General features: G+C 44.1%; 1 protein-coding gene across 26 annotated transcripts in view; it reads right to left on the bottom strand.

Moving 5' to 3' along the window:
• Positions 1–19,810, bottom strand: part of CADPS (calcium dependent secretion activator) — a 519,152-nt gene that overhangs the window by 61,838 nt on the left and 437,504 nt on the right. For 16 of the 26 annotated variants that reach the window (XM_070050647.1, XM_070050636.1, XM_070050639.1 and 13 more), the window contains 4 exons: positions 16,541–16,688; positions 8,979–8,993; positions 8,037–8,111; positions 7,064–7,147 (listed from right to left, as the gene is read on the bottom strand). In XM_070050647.1, coding sequence (XP_069906748.1) covers positions 7,064–7,147; positions 8,037–8,111; positions 8,979–8,993; positions 16,541–16,688 — 322 coding nt within the window. The remainder of the gene's footprint in view (positions 1–7,063; positions 7,148–8,036; positions 8,112–8,978; positions 8,994–16,540; positions 16,689–19,810) is intronic. The other 10 variants (XM_070050650.1, XM_051851510.2, XM_051851514.2 and 7 more) reach the window with 1 other exon arrangement.

The following is a 19,810-nucleotide window of genomic DNA, read 5'->3' as shown; positions in this document are numbered from 1 at the left end:
GACAGATCTCCTGACCACTAGAACAAGTGCTCTCCCCTTCTTACAGCTTTAACTTGATGATCAGCCTAAGAGTGGCCATCTTTAGAACTCCAATCACACGCCAGGGGCAACACAAAACTTACTGCTTACTTCATCTCTAATTATCCTAATGGCTTTCTGAATGAATCATCAGTATTCCCATTCTGCAGACCAAGACACTGAGGCTCAGAACTGGTCAGCAGCCTGTCCACATTTCTGGTAGTTTGGGCTTTACAGTCACCACTCTCTCTGATTTTCTGGTAATAAGCTTCCTACTGCATGTGGTTTGGAGGTCAGGGCAGACTCTGTAACTTGTTTCGCAACAATTATTTCTTGTTTGAAGTTACGTACATGTTCATTAGGTATTTCTTTCATAGTTGGCACTTCGGTGACCTGGTCTCTCAGCACCTCGGAGGCTGAGGAAAGACTGGCTTTGAATGGCATCCAGCTGTCTACTAAAGAGCATTAAGGGAAACAAGAAACTTAGGGGGCTTCTCTTTCTTCTCCTCTGACACATCTGAAAGGCTGCGCTGGATGGCAGGTATGCTAATTGTCACCTGCATTTTCAAGGTATCCACTGGAGACGAGGATGTCCTACTAGGCAGATAAAATGATCTGTCACAGACCCCACGATCTGAAACACTGGAGAGCAGCCAATGAAGGACACCAGCAGAAGGCAGGGGAGATCAGTGCTCTGCAGTTCTCTAACTTTTTAGGGCAGGGTGTTTTTGTTGGGTGATGTGAACACAGTGCATCAGAAGAGAGTGGCAGCTCACTGAGCCACCTTCTAGAGGTGGGTGACAGCTGCCACACTAAAAGTTCACAAATCCAGCACTGGCTTGTAACAGGGAATTACGAGAGCTTGACTGTGACCCCTCTCGACTTTTCCAGGGGAAGCAATCGTGGGCAAGTCCCTTTACAATCAGGCGTCTGTGTAGCTCCTGAACCCCGTCCCTGATATTCCTTCCTTCTGCTCTGGCCTCTCCCTGACTCACAGAGAACTTTCAGTTCCCAGAATGCATCACTCACATGTTTCCTTCCTCCTCCAGGTCTTGATACCGTGGAATATTCTTAGTTCTTTTCTTTCCCAGGCACAATTTCACTTACTCTTTAGATCACAGCTCAAGTGTCATTTCCTCCCATGACCTCCCAGACGCTGTTGGGTCTCTTGGTCTACAACTCCATCAGAGTGGCTACTTCTCCCTCTCTGCATAATCACCAAGCTTCTAAAGTACTTGTTGAGATCGTGTTTTCCTCAAGCAAATGTCCAGGATAAGGCATTGTCACTTTTACTCAGTGCTAAATCCTCAGTGTCTAGGATGCAGTAGGTGCTCAACAAGTATGTATCAAATGAAGGACTAACAAAACTGAAGCATGAAGTAGGGGAATTTTGAGTGTCCATTACTTTGGTACTGTTGCAGATTGGCAAATGGATAAGCGATTTTAAAGAACATTTTGTTGGCGAGATGTGAAAAATAGATGACTGCTTCCCTTTAGGAATGATATCCATCAGTGGTTGGTTCCTGGAAACATTGCCAGCTGACTTTGTTTACAGCTTTCCATGCTTCTGTGGGGAATAACATTCTGGTCCTAATAAGGGAATTGGTCTGTGACTTTGGACAATTATTCAGCATCCCTTATCTGTAAGACGGGATAATAATGGAGCCTACTGGATGGAGTAATTAAGAGGATCAAGTGTGAAATGCCTGTCAATTACTTAGCACAGCCTGGCACATAGTATGTGTTCAATAAATGGTGATCTTCTATCACTATGGGTGGTGCTTCTACCCATGGCAGGTACCTCAACTCTGAAATGTAGAAACCCACTGACTCCAGTCACATGAAGTTGGCAGCTGATAATTTGATGATGTTACCTCCCAGGGACAGGTCAACATCACCCAGTGTCCAGTCACGCAGTAAAAGGCAGCCTGTCCTAGCCTGGGAAGTCCCAAAGACCAAAGCAAAAAGTAAACAGTATGAAAGAAGATGCTAATGCACTCTTTTTTTTTTTTTTTTGACAGGCAGAGTGGACAGTGAGAGAGAGAGAGACTGAGAGAAATGTCTTCCTTTTGCCGTTGGTTCACCCTCCAATGGCCGCCACGGCTGGCGCGCTGCGGCTGGCGCACTGCGCTGATCCGATGGCAGCAGCCAGGTACGTCTCCTGGTCTCCCATGGGGTGCAGGGCCCAAGCACTTGGGCCATCCTCCCCTGCACTCCCTGGCCACAGCAGAGAGCTGGCCTGGAAGAGGGGCAACCGGGACAGAATCCAGCGCCCTGACTGGGACTAGAACCTGGTGTGCCGGCGCCGCAAGGCGGAGGATTCGCCTAGTGAGCTGCGGCGCCGGCCCGCTAATTCACTCTTATGAACACTCATGCTCCTATAAAATTTACAGCATTTCCTGATCAAAATGTTCTGGGGAGAGAAGTGAATTCCCTTGGCATGCTTCTGGCTTTGACCAAGATGACAGTCTCACTCTAAGGCAGGACATCAAGAGCTGTGCACTAAACAGCTGATGCTGTTGGATGAAACCAATTCCAGCCCTCGTCACAGACTCTAGCGGCATGAAGTCTGTCTACTTTGTTTGTTTTCTAAGTGGCAAGACAACTGAATGCTGGCATAAGGAACACAAGGTGAGCAGGGTAGCCTGAGGCATAGAGGAATGGATGGACTGCAGCTTTAGGGCTCTCAATGACCCTAAAATGAGCTTTGTGTCATTACTTTGAGTGGCTTCAACCACATGTGGAGACTCCTTCAAAAGGACTTGTTGGAAGGGAGGAGCCTGGGTGAATTCCAGAGGTGTCAGAGGACCGCATCTAATTATTTTCCTGTTTTGAGGTGCAGGTGGAGCTATGCTACATCTTTATTCCTCTGCTGGGCTCCAGTTTAGGTGGAGCTGGGGGCTTGACCTCTGTGAGCCCGAGTTTCATCGTTTGTTGTTAGAATGGGATTGCTCTGGGAACGCACCAGGAAAAGCACGTGTAAAGCACTTTGCTCTGTGCCAGGCGCCTAGTAAGTGCTTAAGGATTGAGAACTGTAGCTCTTACACTTCCTGTCAACTTCTGAATACCTTTCATGTAACCATGGTTATACTGCAGTGAAGGAAACAAAGCCCCAAGCTGTGGCTGCTTCTTCCAGATCACACAGCTCCTTGATAAAGTGCGGAACTCCCCATCTCAGGTTTCCCTACTCAAGATGGCTTTTTTTTTTTGGGGGGGTGCTATATCCACTAACTCTCAAGACTCACTCAGGTGCCAGCACTGTGGCACAATAGTTAAGCTGGAATCTGTGACACTGACATTCCATATGAGTGCCAGTTTGAGTACCAGTTGCTCGACTGCATTAACTCTCTGATAATGCACCTGGGGAAGCAAGATGTGTTGGATGGCCCAGGTACTTGGGGCCCTGCCACGTATGTGCGAGACTCAGTAGGGGTCCAGGCTCTTGGCTTTCACCTGCCCCAGCCCTGGCTGTTGCAGCCATTTGGGGATTGAATTGGTGAATGGAAGATTCTCAATCTCTCTCAATCTCAATCTTTCTCTCTCTCTCTCTCTTTCTTTCATTCTTTCTCCTTTCCTCCCTCCTTCTCTCCTCTCATCTTGCATGATCTCTCTCTCTCTCTCCCCTCTATACATTATGTAACTCTGCATTTCAAATAAATAAACCTTTAAAAAATAGTTGCTGGCTGAACGAGTGAGTGGGTGAATGAATGAATTCCGGAAGCAGCATCGTTGTCAGCACAGATGAAAGCCCTTTAACTTTCTGAGAGAAGGACCTGGAGACCTGCTTACCCTGCTTCCTGGCCCCCTAAGAGAACAGCACGAGGCTACCCGCGAGGCAGGGACCTTTCCAAACAGGCATCCCCCACAAAAGCACATCTTGCAGTCAAGGGGAATGGGCGGATAGTTGCTAATCGCATCTTCCAACTGGGCTGATCTTTCAAAAGTTCGAAAGGCGCCTGCCTCCATAAATCCCAGGCTGCGACTGCTGCTGCGGCTGCTGAGCCGGGAGAGGGGGCTGTGCTTGGGCGCCTCTTGGGCTGGCACGAAGAAGCCACATCTCCGCCTCCCTCCTCCCCCCAACTCCTCTCCAAGAGAGGAAGCAATGCAGATGGAGACGAGAAATAAATATTCCTGCCTGCTCTGTGCCACTGCAGACGTTTTCCAAAATGTCTGGCTTGGACCATGTAATCAAGCCCACCCAGGAAAGGAGGCGCCGAGCAGGAGAAAGAGGGGGAAAGGGTGGCATATTTGTCGGTCCTTGTCAGCTTTCTGGGGGGCAGAGCACACGGCTCGTACTTGGCAGCCCTGCTGAGGTGGGCACGTGGTACGTGCACAGTAATACTTGAAGTGTGGAATTAGAAATGGGAACGCAGGGAAGGAGATCATGCCAGAGAGGCCACACTCTCCTTCTACCTTTGACCAGGGTCCTAGGAATCCGCGGCTGCTGCTCTCGTTGCTCCCCGGCTGATTCTGTGACACCTGCTGCCCTGGCTCACCTATTCCACCTGTGCTCCACTCCCAGGGAAATTAACACGAAAGCCTTCGGAGGCCCTTTGAAATCTGGGCAGGAGCTCAGACTCCATGTGTGGAGATATTCCTGCCATCTCTAATACTGGCATCCTGGCAGGAGATGCCAAGACGGGCTGCAAATGATAAGTGGGTGCTTTTGGCCTCGGGGTGGCCAAGTGTGTGGGAGAAGCGTCACTAAGAAGGGAAGTTACAGGCCCAGCCACAGGCACCCAAGTGTTCTGCACTCTGCTGTCTCTGCTAGGCAGGCTGTGAGGCTGCAAAATGTCTCAGAAAAGGGAGAGGAAGGGATGGGAATTGCAACTTGAAAACTTCTGCGGGGGACGCACGAGGCTCTTTGTTGTTAATCCTCTTGCAAGACTCTCTTGGGTACCTTGCTCTCAACATCCCTGCGCGGGGCCACCTTGCACTGGTCCTCTCTGCAGGTCGGTAATTGTGGGTGGATTACAGTCCCTAAGCAGCACAAGGGTCGTCCTGGTTCTCCCAGGTTCAAATCCAATGCAGTCAAAAGAGCCGCTCACAATGCAGGTTCAGCGACCACGCTGTTGCCTGTGCCTCTCAGGGGAGTATTTTCCAGAAATGCACTTGGTTCTCTTTGCACCATTTGCAGGACTTCACTAAGGCATGAAGCGATGTCTACTATTTCCCACCTGTGTGCCCTGGAGCCTTCCTTGTGAGCCTTCCCCACTCATCTGTCCATCTGCCTTCTAGTGCCATGCACCTGCCGACCGAATCCCACTCTCTCCAGGAAGCCACTTGAGAGTGTTCGGGCGGGGGGAAAGCTGATAGGAGACTTGGGATCCTGTCCCCACTCTGCCCACTGCTGTGTGACCTCAGGCAAATCACTCCCTCTCTCTGGGCCTCGGTTTCTGTGTTTGTCAAGGGAGTGCGTCAGGCAGCTTTGCTTTTATGGGTGGCTCTTCAGAGCAAAACTCAGTGGAATTCCTGTCGCCCTTCTTTCCCACCCCAGCTATGCCAATGAACTCCAGGGACTGAGATCATCTCTCTTCTGGGACTGAGTTCAATCCTGACAGTTGGGAAGGTCACAGCTGCCTATCAAAACCTGCTGGACAGGGCCGGCGCCGCGGCTCACTAGGCTAATCCTCCGCCTAGCGGCGCCGGCACACCGGGTTCTAGTCCCGGTCGGGGCGCCGGATTCTGTCCCGGTTGCCCCTCTTCCAGGCCAGCCCTCTGCTGTGGCCAGGGAGTGCAGTGGAGGATGGCCCAGGTGCTTGGGCCCTGCACCCCATGGGAGACCAGGAAAAGCACCTGGCTCCTGGCTCCTGCCATCGGATCAGCGCGGTGCGCCGGCCGCAGCGCGCCGGCCGCGGCGGCCATTGGAGGGTGAACCAACGGCAAAAGGAAGACCTTTCTCTCTGTCTCTCTCTCTCACTGTCCACTCTGCCTGTCAAAAAAAAAAAAAAAAAAAAAAAAAAAAAAAAAAAAACCTGCTGGACACATGCATGCACATATGCTATACAGAGCGACCTTCCAGAGTCTTCTGTCTATAATTCCCAGGAAGACTACCGTCTGGATTAAGGGAAGACCAATGCAGGGTATATGCAGAAATGAACTGTGAGCATGTATGTTTGCAACGCTTAATAATTACAGTTGCTGTCTTTTGTTATGATAGTCACCTTTCTTGAAGCTCACCCTGTGCTAAGGCTATGCTAAGCTTTCACCTTGTTTACTCTTCTTGTTCCTTATCAAAGACATTGTCCACCTTACATTTCCTTACAGGTAGGAAAACAGGCTTGGAGAGGGTGAGACACCTGCTCAAGGTCACACAGCTGCTTAATAATGATCATGGGATTTGAACTTGGCTCTGTTGGACCGCAACAATGATGTGCCGCCCACTACGCTTTGCTGGGCCCTCTCTCGGCATTTACTCTATGGGAGATTCCCCAGACAGCAAGGCTGTTTTAAAGAACCAAAGGCAGAAGGTCCTACACCGACTGTCTTTCTGGTGGCACTGTCAGAGGAAAACAGTGGATCTCAGGGCCAGTAAGAACTCTGCTGTCACAAATGGCAGAGGCACAGGTGGCTGGGGTGCTCACCTAGCACCGGCAAGGGTGAAACCTGGTGCCATTTCCATCAGTCCTTCGCCAGTGAGGACCACACAAGTGTAACTGCAGCCCTCTCTGATCGCCTCGTCTCTATTTGCAATTTTCAAAATTAATGTTCTACATTACAGAGGAGGAGATGATGGCCCACATGAAGTGATTTGCCAAAGATGGAAATTCTCGGTACTCATACACAAAAGTGTGTGTGTGTGTGCTGTGGACAGAGACGTACATACAAATTGCACGTTTCCCCCAAAATAGGAATGGAGTTGGATTCCCTGCTGCTATGGAATATCCTGCGTATTCTCTCAGTGTTAAGCTTAGACATGGCGAGTTAAGTTGACTGCAGTTCACTCCCCACACAAAACCAAAACAAAATCACACACCAGCACCCTTTCCCAGACCCACATCCAAACTCACACTAAAATCAGGCAAGAAAGTCGCTCAGTACTTACGGTAAATGACAGAAAAGAAGAAAACAAAGTCCCTTCGTCATATCTGGATAATTTTGCCAGTACTCCCTCCAAGATAGTAACGAACTAGAGAGACAGCAAAAAGAAAAGCAATATTATTCCCAACTATAATTGTTAACAGTAAAGAGCCACTTTTTCCAAGCACACAGAGACTGGATTGAGCCCTGTGCTCATTTGTGCATTCTATTATTTGATTCCCGCCTTCAGAGAAAGGAAGAGACTGCCTTGACATGGAAATATTTGACTTATCCGGCTTTCTCTTTATTATTATGTGATTGCAAATATAGAGTGTTACAGAAGTGCAAAGTGACAAAATATTATTGAGTTGCATATAGCATGCGATAATATTAAATGCACTTTTCAAAATCCAAAACTGCGCAAAGCAGTGTTTCCGTTACATATTAGCACTACATTTAATCCAATCTATTTTTATTTGTATTTTATCAGTAATTTGGGGGAAACAGAAGTTCAGCACTGGCAAATATAAATGCCTTCCCATTCAGCATGACTTAGTTAAAATTCTATAATTCATGAGGGTGACGGAAATAGCTTTATCTGACTTTTATGTTTTATTATGACTCTCACTGCATGTGAAACTAGAGGAAAAGGGGTTTTCATGATGGCAGAATTCCTTATTACCGCTTAACTTTCTGTATTTAAAAATCTAACTTGATCAGTGCTGGAAAACAAAACAAACATTTCCTGTATCACCTAGTGCCACGTGTGGGAACAAATTCTTATTAAGTTCCCACACGCCGCTTCATCAATTTCTCTTCACACAGCTCGCAAGCATCAGAAAAATCCTTCAGAGCCGAGGCGGGCTGATGTACGATTCTGTTTCCTGCGAGATGTGAGGGCTCAGCTCAACTTTTTAACGTGTCACATTTTAATGGAAATGCAGACATAACACAAATAATGTTCACAATGAAACATTTCACTGGAAGCTGAAGGTTACCTTTGCAACCAAGAGGGTTATCATTTCTTTAACAGTTTCTTCAATTAGTTCATCTATTTTTGAATGGTACTGATGCTGAAGAACACAGAAAGACAAATATTAGCATGTTTGGGAGGCAATGGCCCTGCCTGTCTCAGGGCTTGTAGACAACACAATTTATAAATACAGCTTGGCCTGCAGATGCAGCTTATCATCACAGTCCCGGCAGCATCCAGAGGATTTGCACTTCGGGTCTTTGAGGAAGCCAGATCTGAGGCTCCTAAGAAAAACATACTACCGAGCTTCCTGTTCCTCGCAAATGGCCTGTGTTGCATGGGCACATACACATATGTACCAATGACATACATGATAGCCTAGCAGTGCATTGACAGGGATCCTATAAGGCAAGGTACCAGAATCGACTAACATGGGCGATAGGAGATGACCTTTGGGAAACCGTATGGGATGGGAGTGGGGTGTGTGGAATCCTTCCAAAGGGCTGTTTGCCCAAGACACTGTGCCTGATTTTACAAAAACTGCTCTGAAACTTCAGGCACTTGGGGTTAGCGCCTCTGAGCTCCCCAGTTTTGTCTGCAGGGATGGTCTCAGAGTGAAGCCAAGTGTCTGTTCTGAACCCTCGTGGTCACCGCTCCTTTTCTCCTTCCATGGAGAAGTAGTCCTAAGCCTACAGCCTTCTCCACTGAGCCCACCGCTAAGCTTTTCAATTTTTCTAACCAAGGCTGTCGATTAAATTTAAATAGGATTGTGAAAACAAACCCCCACACAAACAAAAATCTGCTGTAAATGCCAAGGAAAAAGGAAAAGCGTTTTCAACACAAATATTATATGCCAGCTCCTTGACATTTATTAGATCATTTCAGTATCCATTTGAACTCTTCCATACTTCCTTAACAAAAAATAACAATGGGAAACATTGTTATTTGGAAAGGAAAACGCACTTACCCACTCTTTAGCAAACTTTCAGAAGGATGATTAATTAGGAACAGAAAAAAATAGGGCAAATAAAAATTAGGACCAAAGGACACATGACAAAATAAAAATTAAATCAACCATAAATTAAATAAATAAAAGCTAGGGAGACATATGAGAATAAGCCAGAGTGATGTTGTTTACTATTCTGATAACAGGCAAGAAATGATTCAGAGTGAGCAAAGAGATGTGAACTATGTTCATTCATTTAAAGTCATAGGGGAGGTTTGTGGTAATTGGAAGACCTGCATAAAATCCCAGTGCAAAGTTGAGAGGTCAGGTTGCATATGAAAATTTAGCTCAGTTTCCTTATCTGTAAAAAACACAAAAGAAAACAAACAAAACGTGATAATACAAGTGCCCAGGACCAATGAGATGGGAAGAGGCCATATAAATCACTGATTCTGGAAAAGGAATGAGGCAAGTCCTATATAAATAGTTTTAGCTCTACATTTCAAAATAGCCATAAGAGAGGTTTCTTAAACATTCTCATCATTGGAGCTGACACTGTGGCATACTGTGCTAAGCCTCTGCTTGCGGCACAGACATCCCATATGGGTGCTGGTTCGAGACCCAGCTGTTCTCTTTCAATCCAGTTCTCTGCTATGGCCTGGAAAAGCAGTGGAAGATGACCCAAGTGTTTGGGCCCCTGCACCCATATGGGAGACCCAGAGGAAGCTCCTGGCTCTTGGCTGCGGATTGGCCCAGCTCCGGCTGCTGCGGCCATTTGGGGAGATGGCCTTCTCTGTCTCTCCTTCTCTCTGTTGTCAACTCTACCTCTCAAATAAACATGGAAAAAAATCTAAAAAAAGCTCTTATCATAAAGAAATAAGTATGTAAGGTGATAGATACCTGATTTGATAATTATACAATGTAAGAATGTATCACAATGACACTGTCCCCCTTAAATATGCCTATATACAATTGTGTTTCAATCAAAAACAAAATAAAACTTACAAAGAGATTTGTGGCTGGTCTATAAGGCAGAGCACAGGCCCTTTGCAGGCTGCCATGTTCTTAGATTTATAGAATTGTTTTGAAGGTCAAGCAAAGATTTGGGTGTCGCAATCATGGCATTCAAATATCTGACCCAGTTCATCAGACGGAAGCCAGGGGTAGGGAGAGACAATCTTATTCCTTAGTCATCTCCTTCAATTTCATTTTAGTTGATTAGAGGAAAAGGTATAAAGCCAACAGCCGGCGTTGTGTGGTCCTAATAAATCAGATCCCTCACTGGCTCTACTGTGTGATCTCAGGCAGGATTTACTCCTTTGGGGCATAAACCTGAAGCTAAAGGCAAGAAAAATTATCTGCAGAATTCTGTGCTTGAGATACAAAGAAAGATATCAGAGCAAGAGAATTCAGGAATATTGACAGGGCTCCAAATTCATTTTTAGGTCTTGAGCTAAGATCCAGAATCACATACTTTCCCTACTCATGTGACTGCCTTACTTCACTAGGTTTTCTCCGGATTGCTATATATGATTCACATTTATTAAATTAATTATGAGATCTCACTCAAACAGAAAAGCTAGCTGTGTGCAAATCATACAGTATCAGGTATTAAACGAGGGGTTGCTTAACAAGCTAAGAAAAGCACTGTTGAGATTAGAAGCAACGTCCTGAAAGACTAGGCTGAAATGTTAGACACAAGAACAACTGCTCCACACACCAAGCAGCATTGAGGGTGTTGGTGGGAGGAGTTGATGCCACTTCTGTACCTTTGGCAGCTGGGACAAAACCTTAAGCCCTATCTTATGGAGGTACACGGCTTACAGAGACATGACGGTTTATGGACACTTACCACTTTGAATTTTCCCAAGGGAAACTTGGCCCTAATTTCTCTCCAGGTAGTTCCACTGTCTCTCCCTTCCACTTGGGACAAATACGATCAGCACCCTTTCGTTATAGTGAACAATTCTCTTGTTTTACTTAGAAAACAAAGTGTTTTGGTAGCACTTTTCTGCCTGTTACTTCCAGGGGGAAACGTAGATGTCATTCTCTGTTGGCCGATTTCCTTGTTCTGCAAATGGGGCTACAATTGTCACTGCTATGAATAAAGAAATCATACACCAAAACAAGTGATGAAATAATGTATGGCAACATGGCTCAGAAACAGAAATTCTGTGTAGTTGGATGCATGGACATCGTGGTTTAGGAGTGCACTTCTCTCAACTTATCTCAAACCTACACATTTTACTATATGTAAACAAGGTCTCCAATAAAATAAAAATGACTCTGGGGGAAGATAGGAGGGTAGGATAATAATTCCTGCTTATCATGGAGCAACACATGTAATGCCTGTCAGTATTAAAACGGCCCCAATTACTGGTCAGGTAATTGCAAAATATGTGAAACTCTTTTGCAAGATTTTTCTGACATATGAGACCTATTTGATTAATTTGCTTTGCTGGAGCAATAGAAAGTACTCTGTCTTTGCCTCTTCCCTGGGGATATATTGTGAATACAGACGTGAAGCTCCACGCAGGGCTACAGATACCACTGGGGCATCTTTTAACTACCGTCTTCCCAGCTAGACTGTTTTATGACAGCAGTCTGATTATCTAATTCCATCTGCATCCTAATATGGGTACAAAGAGGGATGGATCTTTCCCATTGTTTTTCAGGTCTGTCTGGAACCTTCTTAGATTAATGTGATCTATACCCCTAAATTACACTCTAAGTGCCCTGGGTCATGGTGATGGCTACCAAGGGAACTGCTGATCTTCTGTGGTATTGAAAGTTTGGAGACTGAACTTTTGTGTCTGATGAGCTACACTGCTGCAAATTCACAATCACTACGTGAAAATCATTCCACTTGACTTCCTGTGCTGCACATTTTGCCTTGTCATGGAACAGATTGTGTGTATGTTGTCTTTCTGTGAAGACCATCTGACCTTGGAAATGAGATGAAAACACACTAGACCAAGTGAGAAACTATTTAATACACAATTTTTTCTCTATTGGTACTTCACAAATTTTAATGAAAAAATAAATATTTAAGATGGAAAAGTATGGTTAACAAATGTTTCAACAGCTGCCTTTAGATGAGACATTACCCCAATGATGAAATTCAGGAAGTGATCTTAAAATTGGAGATTTTATCATCTGGCTGGTATCTAATCTAAAACAGGTTGAAGGACTGGGAATAGAGGTGGAGGCCAGAATTAGACACTAGATCTATAACATGAGCTTCATATCCAATGCTTGGAAGGGGCAAATTATACAGAAACACTGGAATTCCACCTCTTTTTCTTGATTTCAGAATGCTTCCAATCATCATTGACCAACCTCATTTTAACAACTCAGTTCTATGTCAGTGATGAATACTCTCAGTCTACAAAGTGAGAGAAGTCAAGGAGGGACCATTTCCATATGACTGCCCAATGAAGTTCTGCTCAAGGTCACTGTCACTTGGCCAGGCTACGCAAAGGAAAAACACATTTTCAGACAATGTGTCTGGCTTCATCCTTTCTGTTCTCAGCTGCTCAACCTTCTAAGATGAGATGGAGTCTCACTTCCCACAAGTTGGTCATTCAGACAGCTCTGATTTAACTATACCATGAACAAATGTCATAGGTCTCTCTTGCATGGATGGGCTTCAAAGCCGTGTTGGATGGGCTCTTAATAAAGATATTTAGTCTGGGGATATGTGCAGTGCAGTATTTTCGGTTTACAAACCTCATTTATTATTTTCATTAAATATAATTTTGAGGTATAAGAAGAAAATATATGTAGTCTTTTCTCTTTTACCAAACAATTTCCAGAAAGAAACAGGTATCATTAGGCGGCCTCAAAAATGTCAATATTTAAATCAAAGTCAACTGTCTAATTTCACATCCAGAAGATGGGGAACATTATTTACAATTGTAACAAGCTGTGCACTTCCCAAAGGTTGTACACTGAAGTCGTTTGCTAAACGATGGCAGTAAGGTTACTAGAGAGCTTCGTGGCCAAGCTTGTGTAGCTTGTAGGGCTTGTAGGATGCAGTGATTAAACCACTAGACAGCCATTTTTCTACCAGAGTAGGTGCCAAGCTTAAGTGAAGGTCATTCTACTTCAGCAAGTGTTCAAAGGGTATGTTGTGATAAAATTCAGTCTCCTGAAAACTGTATAGTAATTGTGTGTGAATATATTTTTTTTCTGTAAAATGGCTCCATACCTTTTATCAGATTTCATCAATGGAGTTTTTGACAATTCTCCTATTCTCATACACTCCCAACCACCAGTTCAAAAAGAAAAAAAGGTCAGAGTGACTTGGCTTATTTCAAAGAATTGTTTAGCCACCCGCCCAGGTATGTGAGAACTCTCTAAACATGGCTATGGTTGAGTTGGTGTGGACAGGTTCTGTAAAGCTTGGTGATTGTTATCATTTTGTCCCTTACCCACTCTGGCACAAAGTCATCCTTGTGAAACTTAGTGACAATCTGTACCTAGAAAGCAATGATGGAAATGGATATATAAGATTTCATCAAATGTAAAAAACTCTTTTTTTGCTCTCATGAAAATTTAGAAAGACAACTCACAGAATGGGAGAAAATATTTACAGAGTATGTATATGACAGTGATATAGTGTCCAGAATATGTAAATATTACTCTTACAGCTCAACAATAACAAGATAATTAAGCCAATTTTCCAAAAAAGGGTATCTTTAAGGAAAACATAAAAATGGCAAAATCAGCAAAGGAAATGAGGTTAAGCAATGCCACAAAACTACAAGAGGTACTTCTTCATACACACTGGGATGGCTATAATTTATAAGACAGATAAATATTGGCTAAGATATAGAGACTGGGTTTCTCATATATTGCTTATGGGAATGTGAAAGTAGTTCAGCCACTCTGGAAAACAGTTTAGCAGTTTCATAACAAATGGAACATAAAGCAACCAAATGACACAGTGTTTCCGCTCCTAGGTATGTATCAGAGCTGAAAAAACAGGTCCATGTGAAAATTTGTACATGGATGTTCACAGAGACATGATTTTCAACAGTTAAAAGTGGTAACAATTCAAATGTCTATCAATAAATGAATAAATAAATAGAACTTGGTATATCCATAGAAGGGATTATTACTCACCAACCAAAAAGGACCAATATATGTTCCAACATGGTTGAAATCTTGAAAACACTATGCTATGAGAAAGCAGCCAGACACAAAAGGCCACACATTGCATGACTGTGTTTACAGGAAGTGTTCAGAAATCAAACCCTTAGAGACAGAAAGGGCACTGGCAAAGAAGGGAGGGAGCAGTCATGCAGTCATGATTAATGTGTACTTGGTTTCTTTTTTGGGGTGCTGACAATGTCTTAAAATTGATTGTGGTGATGGCTGCATAACTGAATATATACTAAAAGTACTGACTTGCTTTCTTTAAGCCAGTGACTTTTATATGGCATATAAATGACACATATATTATGTCATATATATGTATATACCCAAACATACATATATGTATATAAAATAGCTAAAGCTCCAATGGGACAAAGATTCAGGAAGAAGAGGAGTCTGGAAAATACAAACCCAAACAGATGTTAGTGAATTTCAGAGAGTCCCCAAAACAAAACAAGGATTTTTTTTTTGTTTTGTTTTTGTTTTTGACAGGCAGAGTGGACAGTGAGAGAGAGAGAGAGAGAGACAGAGAGAAAGGTCTTCCTTTGCCATTGGTTCACCCTCCAATGGCCACCGCGGCCGGCGTGCTGTGGCCGGTGCACCGCGCTGATCTGAAGGCAGGAGCCAGGTGCTTTTCCTGGTCTCCCATGGGGTGCAGGACCCAAGCACTTGGGCCATCCTCCCCTGCCCTCCCGGGCCACAGCAGAGAGCTGGCCTGGAAGAGGGGCAACTGGGACAGAATCCAGCGCCCCGACTGGGACTAGAACCCAGTATGCCAGCGCCGCAAGCGGAGGATTAGCCTAGTGAGCCGTGGCGCCGGCCACAAAATAAGGTTTTAAAAGAAGGCTCTGCTTAAGGCATTGAGAGTGCCCCAGAGAAGCTTGTGTGGGTGGTAGGGACGCAGGCGGTATTTTGTTCCAAATTAAACTTATGCTTTAATTCCATGTTTCCATGAGCCCTTTGGAGAACTCTTCTATTTGTTTTCCATACTAGTTTGAAGAACTAGTTACGTAGCTAGAAACAGCCTAGAGAAAACTAGAACAGTGATGTCATTTTACAGATGAGGAAACTGAAGCCCAAAGGGGCTGCATGACCTGTCCAACTCCATTTTGCAACACAACCAGGGAGAGAATCTAGGTGTCTGCACATTAGACCCAGCCCTTCCTTCAAGGGGGCTACTATAGGTGTCCAAGCCCTTCTCTTTAACTCATTTTCAGATACGGAGCCTCCAACCAGTGGTTCTCCAAGTGTGATTAGTGTAAGTCAGCACCGTGTGCATCACCAAGGAGCTTGAGAGAGATACATGTTCTTAGACCACACCCTGAAGCTATCAGACAGTCCTGGGGGAGACCCAGTGATCTCTGGATCAGTGTCACACATGCTGGCATTGGAGAACCACTGCTCCAGGTCATGCACATGCTGCAAATGGAGCCAGGAAAGAGGACAAGGGCCCTGCATTTGACTCCATTGCCTAGAACCCAACCCCAGGAAAAGGCTTGACAAGAAAATCAGGCCGGAGCTGAAGCTCATGGGGTGGCTCAGGCAGCTGACTTGCAGGGGAAACGAGGTTGGATGTGATTTTGCCAGGAAGAGAATACCACCAACCCACATTTAAAAATGGAAGGTGCTGAAAGAGAAAATAAATAACGAATAAGGAGCAAATATAATTTAGTAAAAATTCTAAGCATGTAAGGCTGGTATCGAAAGATCTGATTTAGGAGCAATTTATGCCAATTGGCAACAACACAGAGTTGCCAGAAATGTTTCTGAATTAATTCTAAATTGGTATATGAATATCTAGCTGGCTTAAGGCCATCAGAGAAAAATGATCATGATAGTCTTTAATCAGGCCCAAGTTGCTGTTTCCTTCTTCTTTACATTTTAAATACCGCTTTGGAATTGGAAACTTAGCAAAGGACTAAACTTTTGGTCAGGGAAGATTCACAATCAACCCAATCTAAGGAAAATTCAAAGTATATAATTTTTTAAAAAAATCAGAACCTGCTGGCTGGGGATTGGATAGATCTAACGTTATACATCCTGGATGTTATTTGGTGCAAGAAAGAGCTCTCCTGCTGGCCAGATGTTCAAAGCGATAAAATGGACTTCCAATGTGAAAACGACTTGCACTTTGGCAAACACAGACCTGGTGGGGATAACAGCCCAATAAATAAGGTCATCAAATGTCAATCAGACTAAAGGAAGCTTACAGCCACCCCAGATCCAAAGGAGCCTACCAAGTGACTGGCAGTCTCATCAGCACACACCACAGACATTCACTTTACAGATACCAAACACTCATTTGTGGCTTAATCCACAAATGTTAGATTTTTCAGGAACTAGCGGACTAGGGCAGATAGAGGGAACTTGTGAAGTTTTCTTCTACAAGATCAACGGAGAAGGGATTTTTTTTTTTTTTTTACCTCTTGGCCCATTTCCATGCTGCAAAGTTTTGTTGATTGAGCTTTGGCATCAACCATAACATTAAACATGGTGCATATTGACTGTGGGACTCGAAAATCTGTTGATCGACTGGTTTTTTGCAGCTTAACTTCAAATGCAATCCTGGTTCTATTAAAACAAAGTAGGAAAAGACCAATTCAGTGTTCAGATGGCAGCAGGTGGAGGAGACATTTTCTGAGAGGTCAGTGAAAAAGAAAATTGAAGCTGTAATCAGTGGCAATGGACAATGACTTCACATGAGTTCTCTTTGAAATGACTTTCCCAACTAGGGAAGGGCTATTCACAGAGACAGCCACGCATACCCTGCCTTTCTCAGCAGTTCACAGAACACCTGTAGCTTTGCGTATTTCTGTCTATAGTCTACATGCTATGGAGAACCCGCATTGCAGGAGAATGAATGAATGAACAAAAACCCGATTACAGCATTATAGCATATGTACGTTCTCTCACATTGGCAACTGCCTACCTTAAATCACTTCATTACAAAAACAAAAAGGCAGTTTCTAATCTTCAAACTCTCATGGTGGGGAAAAATCTTAAATGGCTTTTTGTTTTTTTTTTCTGCTTTTGAAAGAGACTGAAATTACAACCAACGATCAAGCAAGTTTATTCTATTGCTCTAAAAACTGGAAAATATTTTCTGCTTGTTAAAGATCATCAAAAGGAAATATATTAAGCTCTCAATGACAGCTACTTTCGGAGAGGGGAATGAAATCGGAAGATACGGTAGGACATTTCACCATGGTTTTTAGTTGTTGTTTTCAATGTCACTGTATGACTCTGCAACAAAACATTGTTTTTATAATTAAGGAAGTCTAACATACTTAATATACAAATATTCTGTATATGCTTAATTTACAACACAAGAATCGTGTCATAATGTAATTTTAATGTAATGTAATTCTCACATAGGTCAAATTATGACCTGGGAATGTGCTAACCACTCCTAGGAAAAACCTAGCCTCACAGGGCCAGCTGGTAATATAGCTATGAGATCAAATCCTTGCCACCAGCCTTGTCAAGGGACCCAGTTCTATTTTAAAGGGTTTCAGAGAAGTGGGAGCCCTCATCACACCTCCTGAAAGAGAAAGCACCTGGTTAGTGAGCAGCTTTACAAAAGTCCCTTTCATCAAATGCATCTTTTCAGCCTTTTTCTCTGTCAAGTACAGGAGTTGATGCGGCCACCAGGAAAGCATTGCTTTAAGAGGAACTGGTGGCAGTTTTCTAACAGCGCATAGGAGGACCACACAGCTAGTGTGCGCAGGAAAGGATGCCAGCTTGCTAACACACCCTGGGTGCATGCATGGAAGCCAAGTATAATTTCTAAGGTTGGAAGCCCAGTTCTTAAGAAAAAAAAACTTAAAAAAATATCAAAAACCTCAAACCCTTAAAACACCCCTATAGATTATACGATCATGTTAAAGATAACTGCATTTTGGCTTGCAAAGACTCAGTGCACTGAAGTAGCTTTCTAATCATGATGATCATTTTAAGCTGCGCTGAAAATACATCATTTTTTTGTGAAGAGGAGGCCTGATGGGGACTGAGTTGGACAGGTCCCTGTGCTGATCCTCTGAGGCTTGTGTGCCAGTTCCGGCCCTATTTGAGAAATAGAAATGTTAAATCGCTCCCTTCCAACGAAGCAATCATCTTCTGTTTTCACAGGAGAACTGTTCATAGCCTTTGGAGTACAGGGCTGCGAAAAGAGGAAGCTGAATGCAAAATTAATATGACTGAGAGGGCTCACTGGGATGGAAAAGCCAAGAATGGAGAGGTCACTTAACCCACCTGGCTCTCTGCAAGGGCATAATCATGCTGCCTGCTCTTATGTTCAGTACAAACTTGATACAGACCAGACTAGAGGCTCTGTAAATGTCTGTAAAATGAATGAATTCAGATTTTTTTCTGTTTTGGAAAATTAGACACAAAGAATGCTTGACCAATTTTTTTGGCATTGCATGTTTATGTCTGTGAAACGGCATCCTTACCACACTGTCCTGGGACAAGGGTTACTTGTTCTGTTCCAAAATGTAAAACAATGGTTCTAGGCTCTCTTCTTACGTAGACCCTGTGCCTTCAACGACTCAAGGACTTCTTCAGGGTCTCCTTTCTGAGTCTGGAGATCTGGGGAGGCTGTTTCCACTTACTTTTGCTCTTGTCTGCTCTTGTGGTTTATGTCTGGGACCTTAACTGGAAGGGACATTAGGAAATTCAGGGCTCCAGGGCCACACAACTGCAGTAGGAGGTTACTTACCAGCTACTGAGTGCAGGGCATGCCGCTGGGGCCTGGGCAGGGCAAGGAGCAGCAAATGAACCAGACTGCCTCCCTGCTCTAAGGGTCTCACCCTCTTCTGGTGTCTGAACCCAAAATATGATTCCCGTGTGTCTGTAAAGTAAACACCTGTGGTACAATGGTTTTGGCATTAGAAGCACACACTTTTTCCAAAATTGGTATGGACTATGTAGGAACCGAAGGCAAACCTTAGAGAGACATGTTGACCATGGGTTTGAGAAATGGGTCTGTCCTTGGTTCTAAGACTGAAAAGAGCAAAACTCAAAGTCTCAGACACTAGGACTTTCAGCTTCCAGGAGGGGCATCATACTCTTGCCCAGGTTCTCCATAGCACACGAAGCACCTCTTCTCATTCCTGCCAAGATGCCGCTCAGCAACCTAGAATCGTGTTGTTCTTTTGCCCTCTTGGTTTCCAATTCGGCTACTTTGCTTTCCCCAAGATTTAAAATGATGAATTCCCAGCACTTCTGGGCTGAGCCAGCCCTGATCATCCCATCATCACAAATGATCCGTCAACTAAACTACAGCTGGAGAGCTAGAGTGGCCTGTGTTGCTTGTGGTATAATTTTTGAATGAGGAAAAATGAAGGCACAGTTATGAATTGGAAAAGGAACTTGTCTGGGGGTAGGCAGGGTGATGCTGAAAACATGCAGTCCTTGGAATTTCCATTCTGTAATTGATACACAGACGTTGATACTCCGTGAGAGAAGGAATGTGGTCATTATATGCCAAGAACTTAGCACTATGCCCCATGGATGGGAGAAGCACAACCTATTTTTTGTTGAACTGATAAGTATTGATAAATATTGACCTCATTTCTTCCCCTCACGTTCTCAGGTGTTTCCACAAGGCAGCATCATTCTTACCCCAATGCCGTGGGCCACAGTGACAAAGCACACAGTTTGTGAGAAGACAAAATGTATGTTCAATGTTTCAA

The sequence above is a fragment of the Oryctolagus cuniculus genome, chromosome 10 (assembly GCF_964237555.1).
Source record: "Oryctolagus cuniculus chromosome 10, mOryCun1.1, whole genome shotgun sequence".
NCBI lineage: Eukaryota > Metazoa > Chordata > Mammalia > Lagomorpha > Leporidae > Oryctolagus > Oryctolagus cuniculus.
This window is presented reverse-complemented; position numbering and strand designations above follow the sequence as displayed.